This window comes from Antedon bifida, chromosome 3 (assembly GCF_963402885.1).
Source record: "Antedon bifida chromosome 3, ecAntBifi1.1, whole genome shotgun sequence".
Classification (NCBI taxonomy): domain Eukaryota; kingdom Metazoa; phylum Echinodermata; class Crinoidea; order Comatulida; family Antedonidae; genus Antedon; species Antedon bifida.
The window spans coordinates 34,818,198-34,834,133 of NC_136228.1; the positions used below are offsets into that span (position 1 = coordinate 34,818,198).

General features: G+C 29.9%; 1 protein-coding gene across 2 annotated transcripts; it reads left to right on the plus strand.

Moving 5' to 3' along the window:
• The first annotated feature begins 1,023 nt into the window (after window positions 1–1,023).
• Window positions 1,024–15,433, plus strand: LOC144838441 (uncharacterized). 2 transcript variants are annotated; one of them, XM_078693800.1, is made up of 6 exons: window positions 1,024–1,213; window positions 1,352–1,425; window positions 12,426–12,629; window positions 12,994–13,189; window positions 13,304–13,377; window positions 13,653–15,433. In XM_078693800.1, the coding sequence occupies exons 1-6, from the start codon at window positions 1,108–1,110 to the stop codon at window positions 15,129–15,131; spliced, it is 2,133 nt and encodes a 710-aa protein (XP_078549926.1). In that variant the 5' UTR covers window positions 1,024–1,107; the 3' UTR covers window positions 15,132–15,433. The 2 variants fall into 2 exon arrangements, with proteins under 2 accessions (XP_078549926.1, XP_078549928.1); XM_078693802.1 differs by lacking the exons at window positions 1,024–1,213; window positions 1,352–1,425 and having other exon boundaries at window positions 12,547–12,629; window positions 12,978–13,189.
• Window positions 15,434–15,936: the final 503 nt, after the last annotated feature.

A 15,936-nucleotide genomic window follows, 5' to 3' on the forward strand; every position in this document is an offset into this window, starting at 1 on the left:
CTATTTAACTCGGCTCCACCTTGTTAAAATAGAACAGTCAATTTTTCAACTCATGAAATATTCTCACCATTCAACTCATAAAAATTAATTTATGATTAGTTGGGCCATACCATGCTCTAAAGTAGGAGAGTACTTTAGCTACTCATAAATCACATTTAAATTATTTAGTGAATATTATAACATTTAACGTAGTTATAAAGTAAAAATTGATAACCTGAGAATTCTTTAAAAACATAAACCATGGTACAGTAATTTTAAAATGAACCTATAAATGTTTACGTCCAAGGTTCAACAGATCTACAAACACTTTTTGTTGGATGTTTTATGTATGTTTATCTATGTTGAAAACACTAGTGGCGTTTCATACAGTATAAACCATGACATCATAGTCCTAATACGTCACTTATAACCAATTATACATTATGATTGGTTCAGAATTGATGATTATTCATTAGCAATGTTCAGTAGCCAATCATAGCTTGGTTAGTTAGTTTTATTTGGGAATTTCCAGATTTCCAAGTACTGTACAGTAGTATTGACAAAATAGTGTCATTATTGTAATTTTTTCGACATAATAGAATTATTTTGATAGAATATTATCCTACTCAACTCATATCGACGGATGGTTGTTAGGTTGTAGTAATGGCTACTCCAGAAAAAGTAAGTAAAGATCTTTTATTCTTTATTAAATAAAGGCAATACCAAATATTAGCTATAGTATTTATAATATATATTAGTTATATTATTATTAGTATAGTAAACCTGTGTTTTTTAGACCCAAGCAAGAAGATAAGCATATCAAAACATTATTGTTTTTCACTATTATATTTTCTCTTGTGTAATAAACGTACTAAAACATCATTCAGATTTGTCTCTAATTTAGAATCTAACACTTGAACACTGAATGGTGCATTATTGTGTTATGTTAAGTGTCTTATATATAGCCTAGCATTGAGAAAATATCAAATACTATTTTAAATTGTTGCGTATTAATATGCTCTAATTTTTTTTAATTTTCAGAAATCCAGAATAAATTTAACAAATGCTGTAGTGGTGGAGGGGTTTAGAGAATATGACTCACCTGGAGAGACGAAATACCAGTTAGCAATGATCCTTAATAAACCTGAAAATGGAGGTGGTCAAGTAGAGAATGTTATTTATCCAATAGAAACAATGAGAAATATAGCAATTGTAATATTTCGGGAACGAAAAGGTGATTTTATTTATATTTAGGCTGATTCCGAACATAGACAGGCACACAGTAAAAGATCTTAGTTAAGACCTAAATAATAGGCCTAAAATAAGATATTAATATTGTATCATTCTTGTTTTCTCGACATTCTAAATTTAGTTGCAAGATCTTTGATTTGTAATGGAACAACCTTGCCTGGAAGTAAGGTCAAGCTGCAAATAAGGTCAATTGAAGTAAGGGGCTGTTCATTTTAATACCCCTGCTGTTAAGCAATATCTAATCATGATTAGATTGTATTATCTATTGTAAAATTAAACAATAATTTGTACTGTAAGGGGAAAACATTATTGATGTTGAAGTAACTTACTTATTCTGCAATTTTTTTTCTCTTTTATTTACCCATAAATATAAAGTAAACATTGTAACATAAATAAAACATAATATATCTAAAACGGGCTTAAGTCAGAAGAATTTATAATATCATTTACATAGACAAAGAAACAAGTTGAGTTCTCATTAGACTCTATTCCATTTACACTGATACATTGCTTCCTATTATATAAATAATTTTTAAATCCCATATGCACTTAACTTATTCAACAGTATTTCATGACTGTGTCGACAACTATATTTCCTTTATCTAATTTCTTAGACAGGTTTTGTGCTAACACAATAATAGCAAGTTTTGTGCTGTACCCTTCTCTAAATCCATACTGTTGATGATTATAAATCAAATTTACTTAAATAACATAAAAGTTGCTTATTTATAATTTTCTAAAATACTCTACTAAATTGTGGCAATACAGATATTGGTCTATAATTCCCTGGATCTGATGGCAGACGCTTTTTAAATAATGGAATTACTTTTGCTTTTTTTAAGTCATCAAGGAAGACTCCAGTAGACCTTGTCACTGGTGGCTGGAACATCCGAGCACTTTATTTAAGACACTTTCACCATAGCTGTTGAGTAAGCACTTATACTTTTTAGTTAATCATTCTAATAAACTAGATATTTTTTATAATTTCAGGTGGATCATCAAAAGGATGCAATTATATTGGATGCAAGTCCAATGCATCCTATTTGTACAGAAGTACTGAACAAATTACCCATAAGATATCAAAAACTAGATGACATAAAGTTACTGTTTTTGGACAACCAAAACGCTACCAAAAAAACAGAAACTTACGTTAATGATGAACTTGAAAAATGGTTGAATATTCACCTTGAGGTGAGACAAGAAAGCAAACAAATTAAATAAACAAAGATATTTCTATTCATTTTAGCACATACTGTATTAATTATTTTTCCAGTTCCAAATTATTAAACAATGCCAAAAGCTATGATGCCCAGTTTTTAGTATTTTTTGTTAGCAAATATCCCAGTTGGCCGGTCTTTACTCTCTATTTTATTCTCTACTTCTTCATATTTTATCAGCAGGAGAAAAAAAAATTTAGTCTGTCTAATTGTGTCATTGTGACACAATTTGAAAAGACTAATTTTCATGAGAGTACTAGTGATAAAATGGAAGCAAACCTACAAAAACAAATCTATGGAGGTGGTGATGTTGCAAAGATTATATACCCATTTGGAGTATCTGAAGAAAAAGCATTGGCTGTTTTTTACGAATCAGAAGGTAAATTTAATAACTGCACATATTAATATATTGTATTCTAAAAAAAAAATATAATACATATATGTTGAGCACTCAGCAAGCTCGTAGCCAGGATTGTGTCAAGGGGTTCTAAAAGTGAGAGCGTTTGTAAGTGCTATTAATTTGTCATCACTGTTGTTGTTATTATCCACTGTTCTTTTCTAATTTATTATTATTAGATATGATCGTACTAGAATATGACAGTGTTCTTCAATACAACAGTATAAAAATACTGTTTTACTGCTAAAATGCACAATATATGCCTAATAATTAGTATATTTAATATTTAAAACCCAATTAAAATATTGTTCTGTCTCTATGAATGATTTGTAACTAGGATTTATTTTTATGGCATAACCACCACTTATATATAATAATATTAATAATATTGTATCGAGATGCTTGCTAAATTATAGATATCAATCAATGAATTCTACTACAAATAGAAATGTGTTGTAATACAATATTGTGTAGATAATGAATAATAAAGAAGGTTAGTAGTGTCTAGTTTACAAGAACTTGAATACGGTGACACTAAGCCTGAAAAGAAACCCATAAGCTGCAAACAGTTTTTTTTTTAGGTTAGCCTGAAAATAGTAGTGCAGTACAGGATTATATTTTGGCTAGTGTTTTTTTAATGTATTTTAATTAAATCTGTATTTGCCAAAGGAGAAATAAATGTTGATGTTATTGCTATTCTAGTTGCAAGCTCTCTGACAAAGGCCAAGATGATGGTAACTAAGACAGGGAAAACATTAATGATATCTCCTTTCAAAGTGAGTTTACATGTTTTAAGCGTCTCGTTGAACATTTGTGTTTGCTATTATAAGTTAAATTAAACTATTGCTTAATAATAGTAAAACTGTCTATTCATAGGTACTATTGATCTCTTATTAATATAATTGGTTAACTTCTTCTTTATCCGATGATATTCTGGAAATTAATTTACAAAGTGAGTTTTTTAATTCAGCATTGAGTAGTAACATAATTAGTAATCTCATTTCGAGACTAATCAATGATGACCTTCAAAAACAATTTTAGGTAAGACACACAGAAGAGGCATTTGTTTTGGAGTTTGGTGAAGTTGCCCATTTACTTGACCCAACTCTGAAGACCAACATCTTGAAGAGTGTTGGAGTAAGAGGAGCATATCTTGATGATGGCAAGCAACTTCTGTTATATGACAAAGGTGATACAGACAAAATAGTTGAACATGTAACTGCTCAACTTGAACAGTCATTGACAAGTTATGTTGACTCAACTACCACCACCACAATCACTTCTTCCGATATTGGAGTAAAAGAAATGGCTGGAAAAAGCAACAAAGGTACCCAAGTGTGTTAGTGTATGAGTTCTTGTTACAGAGTATAGAGAGTATACAGAAGACATTGTATGTGATATTACATTATAAAATAACTTTACCATTAAGCCCACAGAAACAATAATTATTTTTGTTTTCTATGGATCTGTTTATTTATCTATCACATTAACAATGAGCCTAATTAAAATATGACCCTAATCTAAACTTCCTTGTTGATCTGTAAACCACATATTTACTTATATTAGTTATTGTAAGTATTGTATTGTAAATCATTTCTAAGTAAAATTTTAAATAAGATAGTTTATTAATAGATTTCTAGAAATAGTTTTGCTCTTTCATATTCAATGTGAAGCTACAAGGATGTGGAAGAGCTAAATTAAAATCATTAATGTTTAATGACTGAAAAGTAATAATAAATAAATAATAAAGGTAATACATAAATTTAAGGACATGAATTTATGTAATCTGTAAACACATAATATTTTTGGGCAACCGATAGTCCAACTAATAATGTATCATTTTTTTTTCTTTAAATTCTACATTTAGTTGACATTTTATCTGAAAGTGAGGTCAATTTGCAAATAACTGAAGTAAGAATATTAAATAAACACTAGAAATTAAATGACAATTGTATTCAAATGTTCCTATTTTTATACTAATACTATCTAATAGTAATGATATTCTATCCAAAATGTAGTTGAGCAGATAATAGTTGATCATTTAAAATAAACAAATACATTTCATAATTTCAGGTGAATATATTGGATGTAAGTCCAATACTTCCTATTTGTACTGAAATACTAAACAAGTTACCGATAAGATATTATAAATTGCGTGATATGAAGTTACTGTTTTTGGAAAATCACAACACTACCAAAAAACCAGAAACCTATGTTAATGATGAACTTCAGAAATGGCTGAATAATCAAATCAAGGTGAGACAAATTAAGGAAATTGTAAGTTGGCTTTGGCTTTTAAACCAAAATATAAATAGCTTTTATATACAGTATAATTATATCTGAATATATATTAATTTGGGCATATTCATTTATTGTCTTTATGGGTCTCACATCAAAGTTTACAAACTCCAACTAAAATGTGGCTCATATGGCTCCACATTTCAATATTTTAATTCACATCACACTATGATGAGTATAATCTGCAGACCTTTTAAACTAAATTGGTAAAGACTAGTTTTGTTTTGGTGTTGGTGGTGGTGGAACTGCAATAATAAAGATGATTGTATAGACGGCGACCGACAACACTAGCTCATTATCTGTAAAAAAATACCTATCCCACCTCTGGAATCAATAACTCTGCCAATAACTAATTATCTGACTAAACTTAATTGGTAAACAGGGTTACATTAGGTGGTTAAAATCAGTACTGATAGTATGGACCAACTTTATATACCATCGAGTAAAAATTTTAGAAGTAACACACGATTTACTGAATTTTGCCCTTATGACGTAAATTTATATATATAGATTTACCGCATTTCTCTACTTATTTTCATATTTCAACATATACATAAATTGCTTTGTTTAGCAAGAATATATTATATTTGTATCAGCAAGAAGAAGGTTGATTCATCCTGTCAAATTGTGTAATTGTGAAAAAAATTTTTATGTATTAAATTTATTGACTTTGTTTTAGCAACAATTAGGTTTGTATCTGCAGGATGAAGAGGAGTCTAGTCTGTCTCAATGTGTAATTGTAACAAATTTTGAAAAGAATAAATCTTATGAGACTACTAGTGACAAAATAGAGTTAACTCTGCAAAGGAAAAAATATGGGGGTGGAGATGTTATGAAGATTATATACCCATTTGGGAAATGTGAAGACAAAGCATTGACTGTTTTTTGTCAGTCAGAAGGTAATGCCAATCCACCCATTTATTGAAAAAAATATTTACAGTTTGTAGTAGTATAATACTAACAATTTATTGTGGATTCTTTTTCAAATGTTGACACTAGTGTTGATGTTAAAATGTATTGGTTAATTTTGTATCGCGTCCCTTTCAGTATTATTAGCTGTTGCTTGGATTTTTGGGTGTTAGCGGCTGGTCTGTAAAAACTTACTTCTATACTATCTATTAAAACTATATATATTTACTTATTTGGTTGTACTACACAGCAAAAATCCATGCGCTGCGTTGAAACCAGACTGGATGTATCTGCCCTGTTAAATAGTCAATCTTTTAACTGATAAAATATTTTCCTGATGCAACTTATAAATGTATATGTATATTATTAATGATAGCAGACGGTCCGAGTTCGAGTCTCGGTTGGGGCGACTTTTTCTCATTCTCACAGATTTCCTCATCTTTATCGTTTCAAATTAATTAATTAAATTTCAGTATATCACCGGGCGGTTTAGAATTAATGTTCTTTGCCTGATTTGTTTGTATATTATTAATGTAAATATATATGTATATATGCATATAACTAGTAGGCCCTATAATAAAAGGTAAATTACATGTCTGACATTAGAATATTTAATATTTCAATGTTGGTATCAATCTGCCACTTTTGTACAACAAATTATTTGTAATTATTTATTCGGTTGACACGCTCTTTGGTGGTATAGTTGCCTCTGCTCAGTGTCCAATTTTTATGTTTCACTTAAAGGAATATATAAATAAACAAATGAAATAGATAAATTCATAGAATAGTACTTTTAATATTTTGAGTATTGTGTTTTTAATTTGTATTAAAATGCATTGTGTCTGTATTACCAAAACAATTTAATTGTAATCCTAGTTGCAAGCTCTCTTATAATGGCCAAGAAGATAACAAATAAGAAAGGACAAACTATCTTGATATCTCCTTTTAAGGTGAGTTTTTAATTATCTGTTCTCTGTTGAATAATCAATTCTTCTGGTTACATATTTGCATTTGCTATAATAACATTTATTTGTAACTGTGACAAATTGAAGCACATAAACCAAGTGTAACAGAAATAGATGTAAGACGTGTAAACATGTATTATGTACTAGTAGTATCATTGGACCACGTAAGAATTTTGATATTCAAGATAATTTTAATTGTGTTTCTACTAATGTGATATATGCTATTATTTGTACGAAATGTAATGAAATGTAATGTTGGAGAAACTAAACGAAGGCTTGGGGATAGATTTGTAGAACATTCACGTTCCATTCATCTTAATACAACCGGTCTTCCTGTGGCAGAACATTTTAATGATAACCATAATATTAATGATATAAGGGTTACTGGTATAAAACAATGCAACTCATCCGAACGTGTGACCGTAGACGACTAGAAGAACGTATAATTTTTTGTTAATTTGTTATTTGCTTGTTCATTGTTATGCCCATATAGCCCATAATAGACTCCTTTGTGTACCCTTTCTCTATATGTATTCGTCTTTTACCAATATTCTATCAGTACCTGATGATGACCTATGGTCGAAAGTACTAGTACAATAAATATTTTATTTTGAGGCAGAAACAAGAACTTTGTCTGTTTTATTTTTATACATGATCCTGCCTATGCAGCACCTATTTCTTTCCTGATATATTACTATTACCTATTTTAGGTAAAACACTCAGAAGAGGCATTCGTATGGAAGCTTGGTGAAGTTGAACATTTACTTGACCCAACTCTAAAGTCCAAGACTCTTAGGATAAATGGAGAATATCTGGATGATGGAAAATTTGTGCTATACAACAAAGCTGATGGAGACAAAATAATTGAGTATGTAACAGATCAACTTGGAAGTTACCTTGATAAAGGTTCAAGTGCTTCATCCAGTGGGCCTAGAGGTATTGACCGAATACATCCTTCTGAAGTGAAGTTTGTATTACCAGGTGGAATCACAGTGACTGTAAGGCAAGGTGATATTACAGAAGAAAACGTTGATGTGATAGTTAATGCAGCTAATGGTCAACTTCAACATGGAAGTGGCATTGCAAGAGCTATCGCTGATAAAGCTGGCAGACAACTTCATGAAGAAGGCCAACAAAAATTAAAAAGAATAAAACGTTATTTAAATGTTACAGAAGTATTGCACACTGATGGATACAATTTGAAAGCAAGATATGTTATACATGCTGTGGGACCACGTAGAAATGAAAATAAAAATGAAGATGAATTTGTTGATTGTCTTGAAAAGACATTTCTGAATTGCCTAAAATATGCATCTGCAGACCTTGAGGTTACGTCCATAGCAATTCCTTTGATAAGTTCAGGAATTTTTGGTGGAAACAAAGCTGAATGTGCACACTCATTACTCAATTCCATTTTACTCTTTGTGAAGAATGGTGAACATCGTGCACGCATTCTCAAAGAAATTCATCTTGTAAATATTGATGTTGAAGCAACTTCTGAAATCCAAGATGTGTTCAATAAGTGGCAGCAATCTGGCAAGAAAACTGCTAGTCAAGTTCAAGCAGGAATGGATACACAACCTAATGATGTAGCTTCTCGTTTTAGACATCAGCAGGAAACTGAAGACCCATCATATGAGGAACAGAATAAAGTAAATAGTAAACAAGAAAAGGATGAAGTGGAGGAATGTCCCATTTGCTTAGACGCATTGACTGAACCAGTGAGGAAGCTCCAGTGTGGACACAAGTTTGATAGAGTCTGCATCGACAAAGCATTACAACTTAAGAAAGTGTGTCCGATCTGTGGAATTTTGGGAGTACAGAAAGGAAACCAACCACCAGGGCGAATGACGATACATTCTTCATCAAGAAGACTACCTGGTTATTCAAAATGTAGAAGCCTTAAAATTGATTACAATATGCCTCCTGGAATTCAAATGGTATTTATTTTTAATATTTAATTTTACACATTTTTAAACAACAATTACAATCTCAATTAATACTCAATCGACAGATTTATTTTAACCTGCTGCAATTTAACTTATTAAAATCAATATTTTCTGTATGTATATGTCTAGAGTGAGCATCCAAATCCAGGACAACGATATTATGGAACAACCCGCACTGCTTACCTCCCAGACAACCAAGAAGGAAGGCATGTTGCAAGTCTTTTACGAAAGGCATTTGATGCCAGGCTTATATTTACAATCGGAACAACGACTGGTACTCAAAATGCTGTGATCTGGAATGACATTCATCATAAAACCTCCATGTCTGGTGAACCGTAAGTACAGTACTTGATCATTCTCAATTGAGGATCATCTTGTCAATATTTGATTAAACATATTATTATTATTGTAGTTATTACAAAAGTTTTTGTCTTTATTCATGACACTACAAATGTCAAATGCTCTGCCATCAATTGGTCAACCTCAAACCTCAAATTACAAAAATAAAAAACCCCAAAGCATTGTCACTGTATACAACCTTCCTACCTAGAGTAGCATCATTCTATATCATATCATTTCTTTGTAATTCTATGAATTGAACTGTATGAATTATATGGAATAATATAATAATATGTATTATTTTCTACTAGTTTGTGGTTTCCATTACATACCTGTAATTTGTTTCTCTTTTTTTTTAAAATTTAATGTAGGTATGGTTATCCAGATCCAACTTATTTGAGTCGAGTAAGGGAGGAGTTAGCAGCCAAAGGAATTAAGTAACCTAAGGGAGGAGTTAGCAGCTAAAGGAATTAAGTAACCTACTGACTAACCAGACCACCAACATATTTAACAAGTGTGGGGTTCTTATTTGACATGAATTATACCTTGAAGAAGATCAGGAAATTACTTTTTTTTCTATCAAAGTTACACATACAGAAAATGTTAATAATACTTTTAGGTTTAATTGCAAAAAAAAATATCAAAACATTTTTCCTGGAAAATTGTTTCATGATTGTACCAAACTTCACTTATACTTATGCTTTTTTAAATATTAAGCTTTATTAAGTCAATTATATTTATAAAATTCAGGTTACCAATTTATGTTAGTATTTAGATAGATAATAATCAATTGATGTTTGGTCTTTTATTTCAGTTATATGCTAAGTTTAATAGCCTATTAACAAATTAAAAAATCTAGTAAAAATAGTAGCAATAGTGGAAATTAAGCATAGCCTGAGTAAAGATTATTTTCAATTATTTTAATCGACCAATAATTTAATAAACAAGTAAAAACTTAAATGCTAATAAAATATACCAATCTTTTTTTTGTAGCAATGGCTAAAAACTATACATTGATAAGAATTTGCACGAAAATTGATATGTTCCAACAAATTACAAATTAAGTTTCACCAATGCATATTTTGATGATTTCATAAAACATCATATTTTTTCTCAATATAATTGTATGTATATGCTTTTGTTTTTAGTTGTCAAAAATAAAATTCAATAATGTATCAATCTCAGTTTCGAATTCTCAAATTGTATACAAAAAGCAGAACGATCAATAGTACCATTGAGTATCACAATTTAACCAATTCCAATCAAACAGTTTAATTTTGTTTCCAAACATTATTAATTGGTTTTTTAACTGCTGTATATGACCTTGGGTAGTTGGATTTGGACCGTTAATAATACCTATATTATAATTACACCCAATTCTCACAGATGACATCATTAAAATAATGCGTTTCATTTGATTCAGAATTGATTATTCATTAACAATGTTGAGTAGCCAATCATAGCTTGGGGATTTTGGGATTTCCAAATTTCTAAGTTAAGTATTGACAAAATAGCGTCATTACTGTAATTTTTATAAATACAATTATTTTGAATATTACGTCCTTAAGAGAGCTAACTGTTGTCCTACTGAACTCATATCGAAGGTGGTTATTAGTTTGTATCAATGGCTACTCCAGAAAAAGTAAGTAAATTTAGATCTTTACTTTATAGAATGATGTTGGTATTGTTTGGCCTATTTATTCACATTATTATTTTACAAGACGAGATATATATGCAGATGTAACACATGTCTGTGTAATGCATTACATTATCGATGGTAATGATATAAAAACAAAATACTAAAAATAGAATAGATAAAAACTTAATATTATTAAAAACAAAACGTAATTTTGCTGGCTTATTGAGATGCTTTTGCTTTTCAGTAAATATGATAATGTTGATCTTTTTGTTAGGGTTACATGTTTAAAGCACTTGTGCTTATTTTGTATCCCATTCCATTATCATATTATTTGTATTGTATGTATATGTTTTTATTTTGATTATGGAATAAAAATGTCGATGAAATTGAAAATTGAAATTGTATAGGCCTACAGTGTAGTCATATTTTTATATTCTCAGTTACTGAAACATCATTGTATACTTAAAAACAAAAAACCAAATTATTTACATTGTCAAAGCAGCCCCTTTACATGGTCAGCACACATTTAAATAAATGTCACCATACTTTAGTTAATGTTAGTAAATTTTGCTTTTATTTAGAACTTAGAGGTTCCTCAAGTAGAAAGTGGATTGATTGTTAAGGGTTTTGATGTGAAGGAGGATGATGAGGCAACCATTGCACACCTCATTAAAGCTTTTGAAGAACTCCCATCAAAATATCATTTACATGGTCTCATTTATCCAGTTGGAACCAAGCAAGATATGGCAATAGCGCAGTTTACCAATGCAGAAGGTAATAGTTATTACTACTGTGCAATGCACTTGTCTACAGAGGGTTAATGTATAGAACTTCTATTTCACAATCAAAGTCCAAAGAGGTCATTATGAATTCACTAATTAGATGCCTGTTATTATTGATTACATTACATTATTGGAATTTGAGCCTTATTAATAATTAACAATTCATTCATAATTTATTATATCATGAAATATGTGTGTTGTAATATTGTGTGCTTTATTTTTTATTCTTCTTTATTTTTAGTTGCAAAACAGCTTGTGATGAATTCTGAGATAACAAAGGAAACAGAACTAAAGTTTGAAAAAATTGAGGTGAATTTGTCATATTTCCATAGCAAGAAAGAACGTAATTCATCAACATGAACATCAATTTAAACATAAAAAAATGGACAGTTATTACAATTTTAGTGCAATGGCTAAATTGCTAATTTATATAAGCCAAGTCTGGTAATTATATACAAGGCTAATTTAAAATTTACTTTGGTTTAGATTCATTCAATGTAAAAATATTACCACTAAAATCTTTATCCAAAATAACATAAATTAAAGACACAGGAAAAGCCATTTATTATTTTAAAAATTTATTTGAAAAAGTCTAATAATTATGTGAAAAAATACAGTTTAAAGACAACCTTAATAAAGAAATTTAGTCAGTTGGTAGACCATTTACAATATATTAGATACTTAATTGTTATAATTTCAGGTGGATCATCAGAAGGAAGCAATTATATTGGATGTAAGTCCAATACTTCCTATTATTCCTGAAATACTGGACAAATTACCGATAAAATATTATAAAGTGGATGATATGAAGAAGTTGCTATTTTTGGACAATCAAGACACTACCAAAAAACCAGAAACATATGTCAATGAAGAACTTGAGAAATGGTTGAATAATCAGCTGAAGGTGAGAAAGTTAAACTGAAATTGAGCAAACAACCGTTTTCTCAAATGACTATGTAACCCTCAGATTCTCAGTCTCAGTCATTTGTTTGACAAACCCGTCCATGTCCTGTCTTTCTATGATCTATCAAGCTCTCTTAACCAATCAAAAATAATATTTACCTCCTTGGTTATGTTGCATTTTTTAAAACACCATGTTTTATAATGTTTATTCCAGCTGTTTTTCTAAATACAAACTGTGCTTACCCAGGACCATGCCACCTTCATCACTAATTTTGTTATATTTTTATGTATTATGAGAAGTAATAATACATTATTGATTGATTAATTAATAGTTGCTTTTTTTATCAAGAATGTTATATTTGCAGGATAAAGAGCAATTTAGCCTGGCAAATTGCGTGATTGTGACAGAGTTTGTAAAGTATAACTCTCATGGGGAAACTAGTGACAAATTGCAAATAACTCTGCAGAAGCGTAAACTTGGAGGTGGTGATGTTCATAAGGTTATATACCCATTTGGGAACTCTGAAGACAAAGCATTGGCTATTTTTGATGAATCAGAAGGTAAACCTTCACTAATAAAAAATAAACTATTTGTATTATTACAGTACTATAAATATACATGTGAATTTAAACTAATTTATTTGTGTTGTAATTCATTTCATATTAATATTTTAGTTGCAAGCTCTCTGATAAATGCCAAGACAATATTAAATGAGTCGGGGGGAAATTCCAAGATATCTCCTTTCAAGGTGAGTTTGTAATTATCCATATTTATGTACATTGATATTAGATTACTTTCTTTTTCTGGGTTACTTACAGTAACACACAAGCATGATTAAATAATCTTCAAGTTACAAAATTATGAAGAACCTTTCCTCATTACGTTTTTAAAAAATGGCAACAATTTGGTAGATTCATTTGAAGTATCACTCCATAATTATTTTACCTAAACATATACAACAGTTTCTTTTATTTTGAACTATTTGAATTTGTCTCGATTAAATTAAATTTTTGTCAATTTTAGATAAGACACTCAGACAAGGCATTCACTTTGGAGCTTGGTGAAGTTGCACATTTATTTGACCCAACCCTGAAGACCAGTATCTTAAATACTGTGGGAATAAGTGGAGAATATCTGGATGATGAACAACTTGTGTTATATGACAAAGCAGATGTAGACAAAGTAATTGAGTATGTAAGTGAACAGCTTGAATGGTCATTAGCAAGTTCTGTTGATCAAGCTACCACCACCACAACTACTTCTTCTAATATTGGAGTGAAAGAAGTGGCTGGCATAAGCAATGAAGGTAATAAAGAATTAGAATATCAGTTCTTAACAACATGTCACAAAGAATTTGTAAATGAATTAGAAAAGAAGTTTGATATCATTTTTACTTTGGAAGATAATAACTTTGCCATTAAGTCCAACACACCAGGAAATGATGATGATAGAAAGCTAGCTGAAGATAGTTTTAAAAGCAAGTATCAAAGTCTAAATCCTACAATCAAATCACTTAAGGTAACAAACATTAATGTTAAGAAAGTTCTGGAAGCCTCACAAGAAACATCAAGGGAACATAATGTTTTGATTTCACCAAATGAGATTTCATTTGTTGGAAATGAAGAACATGTGGATAACGCTATAACTTATTTCCAAAAGTTATGTGGGATATCTCAATCGACAAAGCATGGTGAACTAGATACTAGTAGGCCTAGAGATGATGATGGAATAACTTTTTTGGATACAAAGTTTGTATTACCAGGTGGAATCACAGTGACTGTAAGACAAGGTGATATTACAGAAGAAAATGTTGATGTGATAGTTAAAGAAGATAATGGTCAACTTCAACATGAAAGTGGAGTTGCAAAATCTATTGCTGATAAAGCTGGCGGAAGATTTCAGGAAGAATACAAAAAGAAATTAGAAAGGAGAAAACGTTATTTAACTGTTACAGAAGTATTGCACACTGCTGGATACAATTTGAAAGCAAAATATGTTATTCATGCTATGGGACCAAATAAAAATTCCCATAATGAAATAGATGAAAAGAAGCATTTTGTTTCATTCCTTGAAAACACATTTCGGAATTGTTTAGAACGTGCAACTGTATGCCTCGAGGCTACATCGATAGCCATTCCTTTGATAAGTTTAGGAATTTTTGGTGGAAACAAAGCTGAATGTGCACAATCGCTATTCAATTCAATTTTAACCTTCGCAAAGAATGATAAACGTTATATACGAATGATCAAAGAAATTCATCTTGTAAATATTGATGTGGAAGCAACTTCTGAAATCAAAGATGTGTTCAATAAGTGGCAGCAATCTGGCAAGAAAACTGCTTGTCAAGTTCAAGTAGGAATGGATACACAACCTAATGATGTCACTTCTCGTTTTAGACATCAGCAAGATAGAAGGAGTATCTCAAGTACTGAAGATCCATCATATGAGGAACAGAATAAAGTAAATAGTAAACAAGAAAAGGATGAAGAACCAATAATTTAATTAACCTAAATTAAAGTAAATTTAAAATTCCAGTAAAACACCTGATGAGCAATTTTAAATTAAAAAATTGGTATGTATCACCTACAAAAATATATAAAGAAGCATTTTACTATCAAGAGATCGTATCAAAGTTTTAAAAAGTGTATTTAATTATATTGGTATTTAGAATAGTTTTGTGTGCAGTGATAAATGATATAATTATAGTTGTATCTCTCTGAAAAATAATACAATTTTATGCAGGCTTTTATGTCATTTAGGAAGCTGGTAGTGGTTGCTCTGTATTACAAATATGTACATTTAAAACTCACATAAAGAGAATTTCTCATAGTACCCAGAACACCTAATAATACATAGGATCAATTTGTATATATCATTATTTGAATCAATATCATTATTAATATAGCTTTAAAATATTCATAATTAGAAACTGTATGTATGTTTTAGGCTAGTTTTTAGTTTTCAAAAATAAATGTATTGAATAATGTGTCCCTACAACTATCTTGGTAAATTTGAATTAAATAATTTGCCCATTTTAATATGTCTAATTACAGAAATTTGTCTCTGAATAAACTAACTTATTTGAATTGCTTTGGGTAATAATAGTAGTGTGGAAGTGTAATATTAGTTCCAAGATATAATAGGAAAAATAAAATTAAATTTCACACTGAAAAGTGTTTTACTTGCAGTACCAACAGTAAAAAGCATAATTATCATTTTGTAATTTTTCATTTGATTGTGTTATAGAATAAAAAAAAAGTAGTTGAAAAGATCCAAATTTTGTGGTGACAGTGTATTATTTGTCTCA

Excerpts from the sequence above, each read along its gene's own strand:
- LOC144838441 (XM_078693800.1), top strand. The coding sequence starts at position 1,108 with ATGATCCTTAATAAACCTGAAAATGGAGGTGGTCAAGTAGAGAATGTT. Across the intron at positions 1,214-1,351 it reads AATATTTCGGGAACGAAAAG|TTGCAAGATCTTTGATTTGT; the intron begins GTGATTTTATTT and ends TTCTAAATTTAG. Across the intron at positions 13,378-13,652 it reads CCAAGATATCTCCTTTCAAG|ATAAGACACTCAGACAAGGC; the intron begins GTGAGTTTGTAA and ends TGTCAATTTTAG.